Here is a 15,518-nt window from a genome sequence, read left to right on the forward strand (position 1 = left end):
TGGGCCCCTCAGTTTAGGAAGCATGTTGACTTGCTGGAGCATGTCCAGAGAAGGGCAACAAAGTTGGTGAGGGATTTGGAACACAAGCCCTATGAGGAGAGACTGAGGGAGCTGGGGCTGCTTAGCCTGGAGAAGAGGAGACTCAGGGGTGACCTTATTGCTCTCTACCACTACCTGAAGGGAGGTTGTAAACAGATGAATGTTGGTTTCTTCTCCCAGGCAACCAGCACCAGAACAAGAGGACACAGTCTCAAGCTGCACCAGGGGAAGTTTAGGCTGGAGGTTGGGAGGAATTTCTACACAGAGAGAATGATTGCCCATTGGAATGGGCTGCCTGAGGAGGTGGTGGAGTTACCATCACTGGAGGTGTTCAGGAGGAGACTTGACAGGGTGCTTGGTTGCATGGTTTAATTGATTAGGTGGTGTTGGATGATAGGTTGGACATGTTGATCTTGAAGGTCTCTTCCAACCTGGTCTATTCTATTCTATGCTATTCTATGCTATTCATAAGCAATCAGCTTCTGCTGGCATCGTCTCTTGCTGCTGGCTACTTCTGTGCTTTGGGACTTCCTGAGCCAGAGTTACAGCTTTGTGGTTAATAATCCTGACAGGATTTTTTTTTTCTTTTAATGTGGTTTTTATCTTGTTTATACATTTGACAGCTGGAATATCCTGTGACTTTCAGTCTGCTGTGTGAAATATTTGACTATGTTACCTCAGATAATTTTATTCAAGATTCCCTGCTTTTAGAAGGAAAGCATTGTAGAAGCAATTAATATTTCCTCCCTTATTCATGTAATTTATTTTGTTTTAGACCACTATCATATCTGCTCTCAGTGATGTCTTCCACAGGAGATGGAAGCCCAGTGCACAAAGTCTTGTTTCACAGAGAAACTCTCTCTGTCCTTTCAATATTTCTTTCTTTTTTGACTTCTGTTTTATATTTTTTGAATAAGGATGATATAATGACATTTTAATTTTGGTTTCCTGTCTCTACTTCCAAATCCAATATTTGCCTTTTTTTTTTTTCTTTTTCTGTTTAGCTATTATTATTACTGAGTTGCATTATCCAAAATAACACTGTGTGCTTATTCCTGACTGTTGCTAGCTAGTTTCATAGAATCATAGAATAGACTGGGTTGGAAAGGACCTTTAGAGGTCATCTGATCTAGAGGGCATCCCCAACTAGATAAGGTTGCTTGGAGCCCCAGCAAGTTTGATCTTGACTGTCTCTACATAGGGGGCCTCCACCACCTCCCTCAGCAACCTTTGCCAGTGTTTCACCACCCTCATAGTAAAGAACCTCTTCCTAATGTCCAATCTAAATCTACCTGTCTCTAGTTTTAAATCATTGCCACTTGTCCTAGTGCTACAGGTCTTTTGTAAATAGGTGCTGGAACTGGAAGGCCACTATAAGGTCCCCCCAGGGCCATCTGTTCTCCTAGGCTGAAAAATGCTAACTCTTTTGGCCTTTCTTCATAGGAGAGGTGCGACAGCCCTCTCATCATTTTTGAGCCCCAAATCTACTACTGAATATATACCATTTGGGGTGTATTTCACCGAGTACCTGAGACTGCAGCTGCCAGTGCACACCTGGTTTTGCTTATCTTACTCTGAATCAGGGAATTGCTGTTCACTTCCCTATGGAAGACTAACTTAATGAAGTGGGTTCAGTTCATTCAAATTCTGACAGATGTTGGTGCGATTGGGTACTGTTTTTCTTTATTTAACTCAGACACTTTTACCTCAGTGTAATTAAAGCAATGCAAACACATGGGGTAGTCAAGTGGCCAGAGAAGTAACACCTTAGACCAAGCTGCGCAAGGTATTCCTTGATGTGTGCAACTACTTTGTATTGAAAAACCATCCAAGACAATCTGAAACTTTATCACAGTACATTGGAAAGCAGCTTGGATCTGTTCATTATCTGCGTTATTCTAGTTTCTGTCCAGCAGAACTTGCTTTTTTGTATCTCCTCAATGAAATTTCTACAGCTGCCTTAGACTTAACAGTGTTGAGATGTCAATTACTGTGAACGTTAAAAGGAGAGTTATCCTCTTTCCTAGAGGTGAATGGAACTCTCCCTTGGCTCTCAGATGTCCACAAGTATTTCTGTTAGTAAAATCTCTAGCAGGCTAGAGTATAAAATGAAAGAAAATCTTTGGTTTTCATCTTACTCCACTTAAAACATCCATAAAGTTTTTGGCTATGATTTGCTTTTCCTGTAGGCATGGGCTTTGGAAGGGTTAGCTGGGCATGTAAGGTCCATTTTTACCTCTTATTTAAGAAAAAAATATCAACAATTACTCTATTTTATTTATCTAAGTTCATGGCATAGAAGCAAAGTATCCAAAGAATGCCCAGGCTGGCTGCTCTGATTTCCTCATTGGCCACAGCTGTATGCATGGGCAGTGCTTTTAAATGGGGATGGCTGACAGCATTCTCTTCTCTTCCAGGGCAGTGGTGGTTCTTTGCTTGTCTGGGCTGCAGATCAAAGGCACTCTAACTTCTCATGGATGTGGTTTCCTGAACTTCAGTTTTGGGTCATCAGAAAAAGACCAAATAAATGCCTACTGAGGTAAGTGTTCTTCAGCATGTTCTGTTACTGAAAGTTTCTCCTGAAGTTTGTATAAGAATTGTGAGAGGTATTTATCAGTGTTGCTTGGTAGGTTCTATCAAGACAAGTTTTCTAGGTTTTATTATGGTCTGAAGTGTTTTTGAGATACAGGTGATGAGGAAGAGCAATTATTGCAATTATTAGTGAGTTGGCGTGGGCCCAATAGCTGGTGTTGCCAAGACAAGAGTTTGCAAATGTTCCATTTCTCTGAAATCAGGAGGTGAATACTGGAGAAAAGCAAGGGTGAAGGCATGTACAAACTATGTACTACATGCTTCTTGAGAACAAGGATTTTATGTGTTCTTTCAGTTAGGAGGTTTCTTTGGCTCTTGTTTTCTTAGTTCTTGGTAGAAAGATGTGTCAGTATTCAGCCCTCGGTGTTTCAGTTTCTTTGCTTGCCCACATCTTTTTTGTGCATCCTTTCTCAGAGGGATATGGAGAAAGGAAAAGTCTTTATAGCTTGACCTGTGTTATATGGCAGTGAATGATCCATGTATGGGGGTCTTAAGCAAGGCTGCACAAGTGTGATGTGGATTGCTTGTCCTTCCTAGTTGGGATTGAAGGTCTGATTCCCATGCCTGCCGATATACTGGATCTGAAATTGGGCTTTTGATGTGATGTGACTAACTTTAAAAATAGTAACCTCGATGTAGTGTTTGAATTATGTTTCTGTGCAGAATGATACTTCAAAGTTAAAACAACTATTTAATCAATGTTATATGAAGCTTCAAGCATCAGGCTTGCTGTATGATGTAAATGGTTACTGCAGTAAAGAACTCCAAGTATCAAATATGCACTATGCTTGTAGAGCAGATGGGGCATGGCAGAAAGGTGTTCTGGTGTGTCTGTTTGCTTTAAGTAAAGGGGATCTCTCATGTTAAGAGGCAGGACACCTAAAATACAATGTTAATTTTATGATGTACAATCACAACAGTATTGGAAGTCTAAATAGAAAAACTGTTTGCTGCTGACCTTTCACAGGGCATGTGAGAAGACCATTGCAAATAAGCAACAAGCACCCAGTAGGCTTAGTTCTTGCTGTTTCCTAGCGTTTGTGAAGAATGAATTAAATCCAAACCCCTAAATTCTAAGTGCATTTAAATGATCTAAAAGTGACATATGTTATTTTTCATTATAGCAAGTCTCTGGCACCTAAGCTTTCCTATCCAACTGTTAAGAGTAGAAGTGCACCTGTTGTACTCTAGGATTGTTTTTTTTCAGAAGAATGCTACCAGGCTGTTAAAAACTAAGAGCTGGCACCATTAATCCAAGTTGGTCCACCATCAAAGGAGACAGGATGAAGCACTCTCATTTAGGATGCAATCAGGGTTGTTGCAGTTTAGGGACTTGGCTGCAGTGGAGAATCTGTTCGTGGGCTCTGGGTCAAGGTTATGCTGGGGCAGGTTTACACCATAAACACCAGGTTGTGGCTGGCCAATCCGTAGCCATGAACCCAATGCAGCTGGCAGTAAGACTTCAAAGGAAGGAAAGTTCAAGAAAACCATACCACACTCTTGCTGTTTTTGTTGGATATTTTTTTTCCAATACTTTAATACAGCATTAAAATGCTAGAATACTAGAGAAAAGCTGTATACTATCCAGCAAATAAGGCACATGACGGAATGCCATTTTATGGACAATTCACAACAGAGGTTTTACAGCCCCTTTAGCAGCACAGTCACCAGATGAACAAGCTGTTGTCTTGATTGCTGAAGCAGAACTGGTGCCTCTGAAGCCTTGTCCATAGGTTTTGTTTGTTTTAGCTGTACAGGTTTATTAACAGTTACAGAAAAAGAAATTATACAAATTGCCAACTGAATTTGACAAGGTCAGTGAGTACAGCTAAACAAATGTAATAATAATTAGGTTATTTTTTTTAAAGCTGAAAAAATTAATAAGAGACAGTGTTAGTTTTAGCACTAGTACACAGCGCAGTGAGTGCTGTACTAAATAACCTTTTAAAGAAAACAAGAATCCAGTACAGGGTTGGGCAGACCTCCCACATTAGCATGGTAAAATCCCAAACTAAAATCCCGATCCTTCATAATATAATCAAACTACATGAAATGTAAAGTGTAAAAATGCTTCCAATACGTGCACATGCATATTCTATATTGCTATGAGTTCTATTCAAAATAAACATAAATCCCTACGATAATCTACTTCAGTCCTTTTCTCTTGCATCCTTTGATTGATATTATTGCTGTAGCCAATACTGCATAGCTGAGCTCACAGTCTGCAAAGAGTTGTGAAAGTCAAGTTGTCAAACAGTGTCCCAAACAACTCTCTTCCCCTCTGGTTATGGGAAAGGAAAGAACCACCATTTGAAACCCAACGCTTGTGCTTTGGAGAGTCTGAAAGCCAAGTCTTTAGAGTGCTTTCAGCATCATCCGTGTCTCTCACAAGGTCATAAAGTGACAGTATACTGGTTAATTGCTTCTCACTTGCTATATGTCTAGTGATAGGTTTTCCTAGCAATCCTTCCCCAAATACACATAAATAAACTGTATAAGCATTTTCATATAAGTCTAAGCACTCGAATAATACATTGGTTACTTAATACTGATATTTTCATCCAACGATAACAAAAACAATATGGCTTAAAGAATTGCAAGGGTTTTTTTTTGTCAGGATTATGTACCAACTTTCATATAATATTTTATGTAGACAATATTTCCTTCTTAATGTAGTTCTGTTGCATACTTTATACAGACAAAAGCATTGTAAAAAAAAACAAAACCAAAAGTAAATTACTTCCATAAATATTTTCTTGAGGATACATCCTTAACTCTGCAAAATACTTAAGAAAACTCTTACCTCTGTTAGTATCCTAGTTGAGAGGAAGGCCCTTCTGAAAGCTTCCAAATTGTAAAAACTTTTTCCCCAAAAGCAAACAATACTTTTTTTTCTAAAAAAAGGCCCTCAAATATATACAAAAAAAAAAAACTACTGCAAAGGATTTCCAGATAACAATTCAGTATTACAAGAAATATTTGTAACCATTCAAAAATTTTAACATCTAAAAAGGTTTCCAAAATACACACATAGTATTAAAAAAAAAAATTGAAAGAAACTCTATGTCAAGTATAACTCAAGATAAATACACATCTGCAAGTAAAACTGTAAAATACTTCATACAGGGGTAAACATTTATATCAGTCATCTATAGCTAGTAACTGCACACGATTGTCCCTTTGAAATTCATCCCAGAAACACAAGCCATCATCCCTATATCTAAGATCTCAAACGGCCCTCTGAGCACTTCAGCAACTGAATGGACAGCAGTGGTTTTGTGGATAGGGAAGAGGTTACAGGTTGAAGCCCAATCAGGAGCGGAGTGATATCTTACAGAATGATTTTTGTATGGGGATAGTTCCATTACAGTTTAAAATGTTGGCAAAGGCAAGTGGAAAATGTACGTCAATTCACTGAACTTAAAAAAACACATGTTGTTGATTTATTGCATACTATTCTGTGGACAACTCTTAGGTTCCATACTAGGGGGAAAAAAATATTCTATATAACTACAGGACAAAGAGCTAATCTAGGAAGTCTGATGTTTCCAAAAGCCCTTAACTTTTAATTTTCTAAGTAGTCTTTGTTTTTGGACTAACTGCTAGAGCATCACAGGTATGCAACCATGTATAGTCTAGATTTCATGTTATGCATAAAGGTAAAATGTTGAGAATACTTCTCAGTATAAGGCTTCTCTCAGACATATATAACTTCACATTTTTAGTTTACAGACTAAGTCCCATATAATGGGGAACTTCAAAATACACCTATTTTCAGAAATAATATATACTCTTGTGTATTTATCTGAAATTAAAAAGTAACTTTGAGACAAAAAAGGCCTCCAGCTTTGTTTGTGTGGCATCATTTTATGTTTGCGGTAGCAGCAGTAGAACCTGGATAAAATGGGGCTGTTCTTTTAACTGGAGGGACTTTTCTTCATCACTATTAAATGAAGTATTTGTAACAACTTCACTGGAGCTGCATCAAGTTAAAGCAACTAAAAACCTACACCACACATTTTAAATCACTGATACTTTTCTCCAGAGCGGTGCCAATGCCAAGGACAAATTCTATGTGAAATGTTCTGGCTGACTGAAGAAATAAATTGTGTTTAGGTTGTGCTTTTTAAAAAGAAATAAATTGAAGTTCAAAAATCTCTGAAGAAGGGGTGGGGGGAAGAGAGTAGCGTGTTGCTGGATGGTTTGGTAGAAAAGTAACAGAAAGCATCTGTGGTTAAAAATTCAGTCTGCCAAATAAATGTACAGATCTACATTTCTTTTTGGTACAGTCCTAAAGAATACGGAGTTTAGAGAGGCCTGTATTGATTTAGAACTCTTTTTATTAATGCTTGCTTTGTTTCTTGTAAGACTGCCTAAAAATGCTTTCAAGGATTGCTAGCCAATGTTCTAAATGTAGAGCCGGTTAAAGAGAACATCAGAAAACAGTCAGAAAAATCTAAGCGGTACATCAACTCCTACTCTTTCCTGTAAAAAATCTGAATTTAAAATTTGGGTTTCTATTTGGAAAGAGTTAGTTAGGTCTATAGGAGAATTACCTTGCAGGGGTGTGGTGGTGTAGGGCGAGAAGAAATCTACATTTTACATCTATTTATTTCAATAAAAATTCAGAATTTTCCCTTCTGTAATGTGAACTAAAAGCCAATGGTTGTAAGCTATTGTACCTTGCTTCTGCAGATGTGTTTTTCCAGCAACTTACAACATATGTATGGATGAGTGTGGAGCAAATACACAGGGCCAATTTTTACAATCCTATGAGCTAAACTGAGCAAGGAGGGACAAAGGAACTCTCCCCTTGTGTGTGCTTGGTACTGATGTTCCCCAGGCACCAGCTCCCTAGGGACACAGGTTTCAGTCCTGTGTAGTGAGAATGAAAAACAAGGGGATGTCCTCAGGCAGCTGGTGGGAAGCTAGAGTTCAGCCCCATGGCTGCAGAGGGAGGATGGTGGCTGCTCTCCAGGGGCCCCAAGTCACTCTCTCTCCTGGCCCCACTTTTGGCAGGGATGGCAAGGCAAGCAGGCTTATTCCAGCCCTGGGGTGCCCAGGGTGTTGTTTGTATCTGCGTCCTGCATTGGGATGATCTGCAGTCTCTGAGTTAGGCAGTACAAAGTATGGCAGTGTTGCTTCTTGCTTCTCCTCATGCTTTGTTCTTCATCTGCTTTTCCCCAACACGAGTGCAGGGGAAAACCTGTTTTCTTCTTTATTTCAAATATGCTAAATGTTACTTAAACACTTTATAAGTCTGCTGCCTAGGAAAATATCAGTGATATAAATACTGAACTCGCATAAGTATGCTCTTAAGTATTATTATTCTACACCTATAGATACTGTGTTAAAGTTGTTCATGTGTATTTGTCACAAACACCTACAAATTCAAACTAAAGGCATTGCCACGCTGTGTTGAATTTGGATAAAAAAATTTTAACAGGGCACTGTCATGAAAATAGCAACAGCTACATATAATGGTACCTTTTAGTTGGCCTTTTCAGAACCTGGTGGTGTGCTGTATATTGATGTAGCTCTATCAAGGTGTGCTGTTTTGCTGATCTAGTGGTTATCACAAGATAGATACAATTTCAACACAGAAAAAAAATGGCTGATAGCAACACTTAGTTTTAGGGAGAAAAGGACATTTTCCCCTTCATCTAAGGAGGTTCCTCTACCTGCTTGATGTTGATTTTGTTTTCTGGTGGTGGTATTTATGTTTGGGTGTTTTTGGTTGGTCTTTTTATTTGTTTTTCGCTTCGTTTTTTCCCTGATGTAATACTAAGTGCTGAAGATGAAAAAATAGATATGGTTTAGCATGTGGCTCTTTCAAACTTATTTGAAACAAGCTATTGAGATTAATACTAGAGGTCACGCTTTGAAAATCCACCTCTAGATTTGCTGGTGTATTTTCTTATTCTTACTTGTATTCGAGGATTTAATATCTTTGTTTAGAGACTTTGTCCTTAAGGTAATCTGTGAGTCAGTGCAAAAGAATTCATTTCCATTTGAAAATGCTGAAACTACTTCTTCATTGAGGCAACCAAACTCTTTAAGAGTTGACTTTCAAGAACATTATTTTTAGCTATTTTAGTTGATGGGCTGGTCAACCAGGCAAAACCAGTTACAAAATGGTTAATTTAGTTAACACTATTTTAGCATTACATAGCACTTTTTCATCCAGTGATATCAAAACTCTTTAGATCTTAAGTAAGCCACACAGCTCCCCTGTGAGGCAGGTATACTAAAGTAGTATTAATCCCATTTTGCAGTTGGGAGAACTGAGGTGTGAAAGGGTCTTGTGACTTGCCCAAAACCAGGCAGCTAATTAAAGAGCTCTGCTCAGAAGCCAGCGTCCCCATCTTCATGCATTTCTCCAGAAGTCATCCAGAAGGCTGGATCACCTGGGCTACCCATAAACAATGAAGTCTGTGAGATACATACTTGGCACTATTGCCAGAATGAGCAGAATTTTGCCTTGCTTATAAGAAAGCAGGGAAATGACAAAAGTTTCACATTTCCTGTATGAATGCTGACTGTAAGCTTTCAATTTGCTTTATAAGAGCTTGACTGTACATACTGGTAATGTCCTGTTATCACTTGGCATAAAACCTCCTCTGTCTCAGGTGATGGAGGTAATCCTCAAACCACATTTAATTCACATCAAGTTATTTAGGATTTGAAGTATTTCCACTAAGTATCATTCACACAAACCAATCTCTCTAAAGGAAACTTCATAAAAATAGAAATTGTTGTTTAAAATACCCCTCTAAACAAACATTATCCCTGTGATTTATTTTTTTTCTTCAGTGAATGCTTCAAGTGAATTGCTGCTTGTGTCCTTTTGCCAATATACACTTCTGTAGACATACAAACAGGATACTGTCTCGAGGTACTTTCAGTTGATATTTCCCAATCCCTGATGAGATACTTCTTTGCAGCGGGGTTCCCCCGTACAAAGCTCTACCTGAAACGGGACAATGAAATATAACTCCCACATTACTCCTCAGGTCTGTAGATGTTTCAGGAAGACAAAGAGGGAAGGTTATAGTGTTCTCCATGCTGCAAAACACCCCTATGGCTAACAAGTTTTATAACAAATTTGTACAGTAGAAAACAGGACACAGAAATATTTCCAGAAAGTGGCTTTAAAACTATTATAAATAGTACGTTTGGCTAATCTTTCAATCTAGGGTTTTGGGGACAGTTTTAAGTATTCTTATCACCCCTTGTTCACAGTAATGTGCTTGTGGCCTAATGACTACCCCATACACATACAGGGACCATTTCAGTGGGATTATATGACAAGAGAAAGATCTATTAGTTGCACAATCAAGCCAATTTTGTCTCCTCCAGAAACCTCTTGGAATCTCTCATGATGCTCTGGGTCTCATTATGGCATTCCCTTTCTAACCAACCCACGCCCTCAAACAATTATTCACTTTTTTTGCTACATCCTGCAAAAATGATTTTGCCTAAGCCTTGCCCAAGTGACGGTAACAAAAAGTCCAAGAAATCAGCAGCACAAAACTCTCAGACTTTCTGAAACTGGAAAAACAATTTTCTTCCTTTTATGCTGTGGCTTGTTTCATCTTCCTTTGTCTTGTCATATAATAACGTTCATGCTGTGGGTGAGTGCCTGCAATTAGTGCCCCCACAGTTATTTAACCTCTGCAAAAGCCATGCATATAACATACACTCCCTGTGAATACTATACCTTGCCTATTAAATAGCACTTCATTTCACCTGGCCATGACAATAAGATTTGTGTAAACAATCTGCAGAACCTGTGGCCATGGTTCTGTTGTGAACGCTATCAGTAATGCTTTATATATGTGTGTGTACATATATATATAAATTTACATATATATGTATGCATACAAATCATAGTCCTGTAAATACCTGTGCATGCACAGGAGAAACATTACATTCTATTAATGGTAAGGCATATTATTAGATAGGCAGTATTGGCAATTATTTTAGCTTTTCTCTGGGTTTGTTGTGTTGCTGTTGATCGCATGCTGCCAGAGGATCTTCAAGGATGATGGGGATGGGAAGGCCACTTTCAAGGTTTATTGCACACGGCGACAGTAGTAGCCCAAAACTTTGCACTTCTCACACAGATGCTGGGGATGTTCTTTGCTCTGATCCGAAACATCCAGGCCATCCGGCTTTTCCAGGGGTCTCTGTAATGAAGGGAAGGAAATGAGATTAAATCCACATTTTTGTTACTATTCCTCTGTTACACATGTGAAGCCTGGTTTTATGCCTAGCTGAGCTTTCTCCTAATAATTATAAAGATACTGTATTTCTTTCCTGAAGGGATTAAATGTATTTTTCAGGTCTGCATTGCTTCAGAGTGGCCTCACAGCTTAATGCTACTCTTCTACCTAAAGGTGGTGGTAACTGAAGAACTGAATTGGGGGCTGTATTTATGAAAGGAGTGACATAAGAGTTGATTCTTCTGTCTCTAGGATCAAAGACGTCAGCCTCAAGCATGGGAATCCCATCACCCCACAATGCCAGCAGGGGTTATCAATGTTAGGATTAGCCGCTATGACAAGAAAACAGTTCAACCACGCACTGAGACTACACAGCCAAATTAAGTATTCCTCATATTTCTGAGGTTTCAGTTTCCCAAGTAGAGCAGCTGTAAAGCCATTAATAAAAAAATCCAACAAACACAAATGACCCAACCTCCCAACACAACCTGTTGCCCTGAATCTGAGTAATAGATTGACTCTCTTTATTTTTTTACAACAGTATTTGTGAAATTGCAGGGGTAGAGGTATGTTTGGCTAAATGAGGGAATTAAACTGCTTTATTCTTAGTAGATCTTCTGTAATTTCACGTCATACGTAAAGGGTTTCACAATCATTCTGAAAACAAAATATTCATATTAAATATTGCTGAGGTTAAGTGTTTAGAAAGTCTAATAAGCAGAGCTACTGCAGATGTGAGATAAAACATCATAAAGTGCACCATTTGTTTGAAAAAGCAAACACAATTCCTTAACCCATAATTTCACTTTTTTCCCCCGCCATGTGAAATGGACCTGACAGGCTACTTCACTGCACTGTGCCTTCCCTTGAAGACAGCAGTTGTGCTATGGGATTGGGGTATAGACACAGGATGTGGTATAAAACCTGAAAACAAGCCATAAATTCTCACCATTTTCACACGGATACTGGACTCTTGCTTATCTCTTACAAAATAAGATTCCCAGAGCAGGAACTGAATAAATACAAGTTAGAAAATTGACTACTTTTGTTTTCACTTCTTTCCTAAATCCTAAAGAATTTCCTTTATCTGTAAAATCTGATGGTACTCTAGATCATCTAAATCTTAAGTTCTTTATTTCAAACCCACCCACCTATGGCCCTGTGGACAGGAAGGACAGAGACATTCAAAGCTTGCCCCCTTTTATTTTTTTCTTTTTTTTTTGGGGGGGGGGGGGGGGGGGCACTGTGTAATACCAGAAGAAAAGCTCATAATCCAGGGAACAGAAGAGTTTCTCAGCTCTCTGAATAGCTAAAATGAGACAAAATATATTCTATTATCCTGAGCAAGGGATGTCTGCAAATACTGGAGGTTAGGAGGAAGTTCTACAGAGAAAGTGATTGCCCATTGGAATGGGCTGCCCAAGGAGGTGGTGGAGTCACCGTCACTGGAGGTGTTCAGGAGGAGACTTGATAGGGTGCTAGGTTGCATGGTTTAGTTGGTTGGATGGTGTTGGATGATAGGATGGACGCGATGATCTTGAAGGTCTCTTCCAACCTGGTTTATTCTATCACTATTCTACTTGGTTGTATTAGATAAGTGTAACACTTGTATTGCTTTTACTAGCTGTGCAATACAATAAATGGGACTAAACGGTGATTGACAATAGTTTGCTACTAGTTCAATGTTCTTACCATTGATACTGTCTGGCATTTTGTCTGTCCTGTCTATGTACTATGTCTTTGAGTTTAACTTCATTTACAAATGGGATTCCCCATATCAAGTAAAGGATAAGGAAACTAGATGGATTCCTCATTTCCTTCAAATCCTTTAACTTCCCCCTGCAATTCCACTGAGCTTAGAATGAATTGTTGGAAGTTGTCAGTGTGTTAGGATTTGAGATCAGAAGTAGCAGTCAGCAGTCTGGTTTCCAGGCTTGCAACCCAACCACTGGTGCAGGCAGTGCTTCTGCCAGAACACAGAAAAGTTGAGTATGTTTATTTGGTCAGGAAAACCACCCTTCTACCTTTTCTATTGCTTATGCCCACAAACTTTCTTCAAAAATTTGCTTTAGGTAAGTGAAGTCAAAAATGATGCTCAGCCTCAGGAGTCCTAGGAGTTAATTTATGCTCTTGAGTTGAGAATTCGAGAGTTTTGAAATAGTACTCTTAAAACAGGCTATTTGACTCAGCTCTGATTGCTTCTACATGCTAGCTGTGCTCTGATTAAAGAGAGAAAATACAGCAGTTATCATGTTTATTGATATAAACCAGATTATTTTTTTTTTTTTAATATGCAAGGTCTTGGGAATCATTTTTCCTGGAAATAGTGCAAAGGACATTGGGAATGCCTTGAAGTGCCAAGAGTTTTTGGACAGTTTTCAGAAACAATAGCTCTCTGTGGTTTGCTTTCCCCCTGCGTTGATTGAGCTCAGCTTTTTGGCCTGCAAAGCATTTTGATTTCAGAAATGTTATTGTTAACAGTGTGTTACGACACAGAGGCTGGGGAGAGAGGGGTTATGAACACAGGAAAGCAGGTTGCCAAGGGCCAGCTGGAAGAAGCATAGATGAGCAGAGTCTGGGCCATGTTTCTGTGGGGATTGTGGGGGGCTGCTGCAACTTTGATTCTGGTGGCATGATTGTGTGGTTTGTGTCCCCAAAATTTTTCAATCCATTTTTTGCATAAAAAGAAACTCCATCTTATATTAGTTTGCTCTTTTCTCTTTATGGGTCTCTTGTAGGGGGGAAAAACCCATTCCTTCAAACATCCTGAGAAGCAACTGTTCTTGTCCTACTGCTATTTGTCTGTTACCGATTGTGAAAGACCAATAACTTTGCACCCTTGCAGCCTTTATTACACCATGCTAAAAGGGCAGGGTATTAGACAGCTGAAGAGCTGCATGTCCATCCAGGTTGGACTTCCTTGGTCAATTCTCACCAGCTTTGGCATGGCGGAAGCAGAGAGGAAGAACGTGCTGGTGCAAGAGAGGTGTGGCAGAGCTGGACTCTTGCATGCTGCATATTAGTTCTGGGGTTTGCCTGAATTATGCAGAAGTTCCAAATAGCTGAGGCTGCAAGAGTTCTGTGCTGCTACTGAGAGGCTGGTAGCATGAAGCTCAACTGTGCATTTGGAAAGGGGGTGGAGAACGGGGCAGATTGTTTGGCTAAGTAATTCCTTTCCTTAGAGGTGAGATGGAGCTTGTAAAATAACAGAAAATCCTGCTCATATTTCTCTTGCAAAGGTATGCACTTTTTTTTTTGGTCCCCATTAAATGAAGAGTTTAAATATACTTAAATTTTTATCATCTTTTTTAAAATGCAAAAATCCAGGATTTGGCAGTCCATACTGTCAGTAAAAACGACAGGGATGGGCACTCTTACATTCTTCACTTTTGTACATCTTTCTCTAATTTTCTCCTGGTAGTTGCTGAGTGGAAATAATCTTGTGCAGCTCCACCAGGAAAACATTTGGTGGTAGTGACTGAAGCTGCTGCCTTAGGGGAATAAAGCTGAAATAAATTTAAATAGCAATTCCTGTTCTGCAAATTAACTTTTGATTGCAAACTATTGCTGTCCAAGTCTGCAAGTACCGAATGAACTCTGCATTCCCCACAAGACAGTTAAAAACCCAATACTCTCAAAATAAAAACCTCACTTATGAAGTGTTAGGTGTCAGAGAAAACATCACTATAGGACATCCTTGAAGAAAACTGTCTCTACTAAGAAGTATAATGGAGTGATGTGGCTACTTATATTTGTATTTAGAAGGTGAAATTTTTTGGGAATGGTTTTTAGTTTTGCAGTAGAATGTAACAATTTGCAATACTGATGGCTGAAGGATCAAAATAAAATTCCAATGTAAGAAAACACTCAGTTGTCTGGATTTGTTAGCCAAGTTGAAATGAGTGAATGGCAGATGAGATCTGTGAATAAAAATGGATTCTGCAACTATAGCTAGCAGGATAGCTGCTGGAGAGCCATGACTCCTTTAGACTGTTAACCAATGTTTCCCTCAAGACACACATGCTATAATTTAGCCAACTAAGAATTACACACTAGGGGGAAAAAGGATGCATAGTGCATCCTTGAGCAGCAGACCTTCTGCTTTTCTATGTGCTCGGAGTGAACGGGAGTGTTAATGAGGCCCTTGGTTGTAACAGGTAGTTATAAGGCTGCAGATCAGAGGTGTGATGCTCAAAACAAGCAGCCTCTGTCAAAAGCATACGTGTGGGACAGGATGGTGAGGAAGGAATGGTAATGACGTGTGCTCAATAGTGAAAATCTCCTTAGATTTGAGAGAAGCAGCAGACAGGAGTGATCAGTATTCCTATTGTCAGAGCACACAAAAATGGGCATGCTGGGCAGGCTTTATTAAACCTGGAGTCAAAAGAGCATATGCATAGAGTTCAAACTGCTGAAAAGTTCTTTGGGTTTGACAAATCAGACCTCTCCCACCCCATTTTGAGGAAGGGAGGGGGCTGTGGATACATTTGAGTATGAGAGCTCTGATGGGATCACTGCATTGCCCATAGAAGTAATAGCTTGGATATCATGGAAAAAAAGTGTATTTACATACCAAATTATTTCCAGTCCAACAGTAAATCCCTGACAGCTGGAAGAAAATAGTGTCCAAGAGGACAAGTCGGTCACCAGATGGCTGGTTCT

General features: G+C 39.3%; 1 protein-coding gene across 1 annotated transcript in view; it reads right to left on the reverse strand.

Annotated features, from left to right (window-relative positions):
* Positions 1-4,365: 4,365 nt before the first annotated feature.
* Positions 4,366-15,518, reverse strand: part of ZCCHC24 (zinc finger CCHC-type containing 24) — a 115,789-nt gene continuing 104,636 nt past the window's right edge. The window contains exon 4 of the mRNA XM_068139933.1: positions 4,366-10,820. Coding sequence (XP_067996034.1) covers positions 10,707-10,820 — 114 coding nt within the window. The 3' untranslated portion in view covers positions 4,366-10,706. The remainder of the gene's footprint in view (positions 10,821-15,518) is intronic.

This window comes from Melanerpes formicivorus, unplaced genomic scaffold (assembly GCF_026170545.1).
Source record: "Melanerpes formicivorus ecotype bairdi unplaced genomic scaffold, bMelFor1.0.p_v2 SCAF_6, whole genome shotgun sequence".
NCBI lineage: Eukaryota > Metazoa > Chordata > Aves > Piciformes > Picidae > Melanerpes > Melanerpes formicivorus.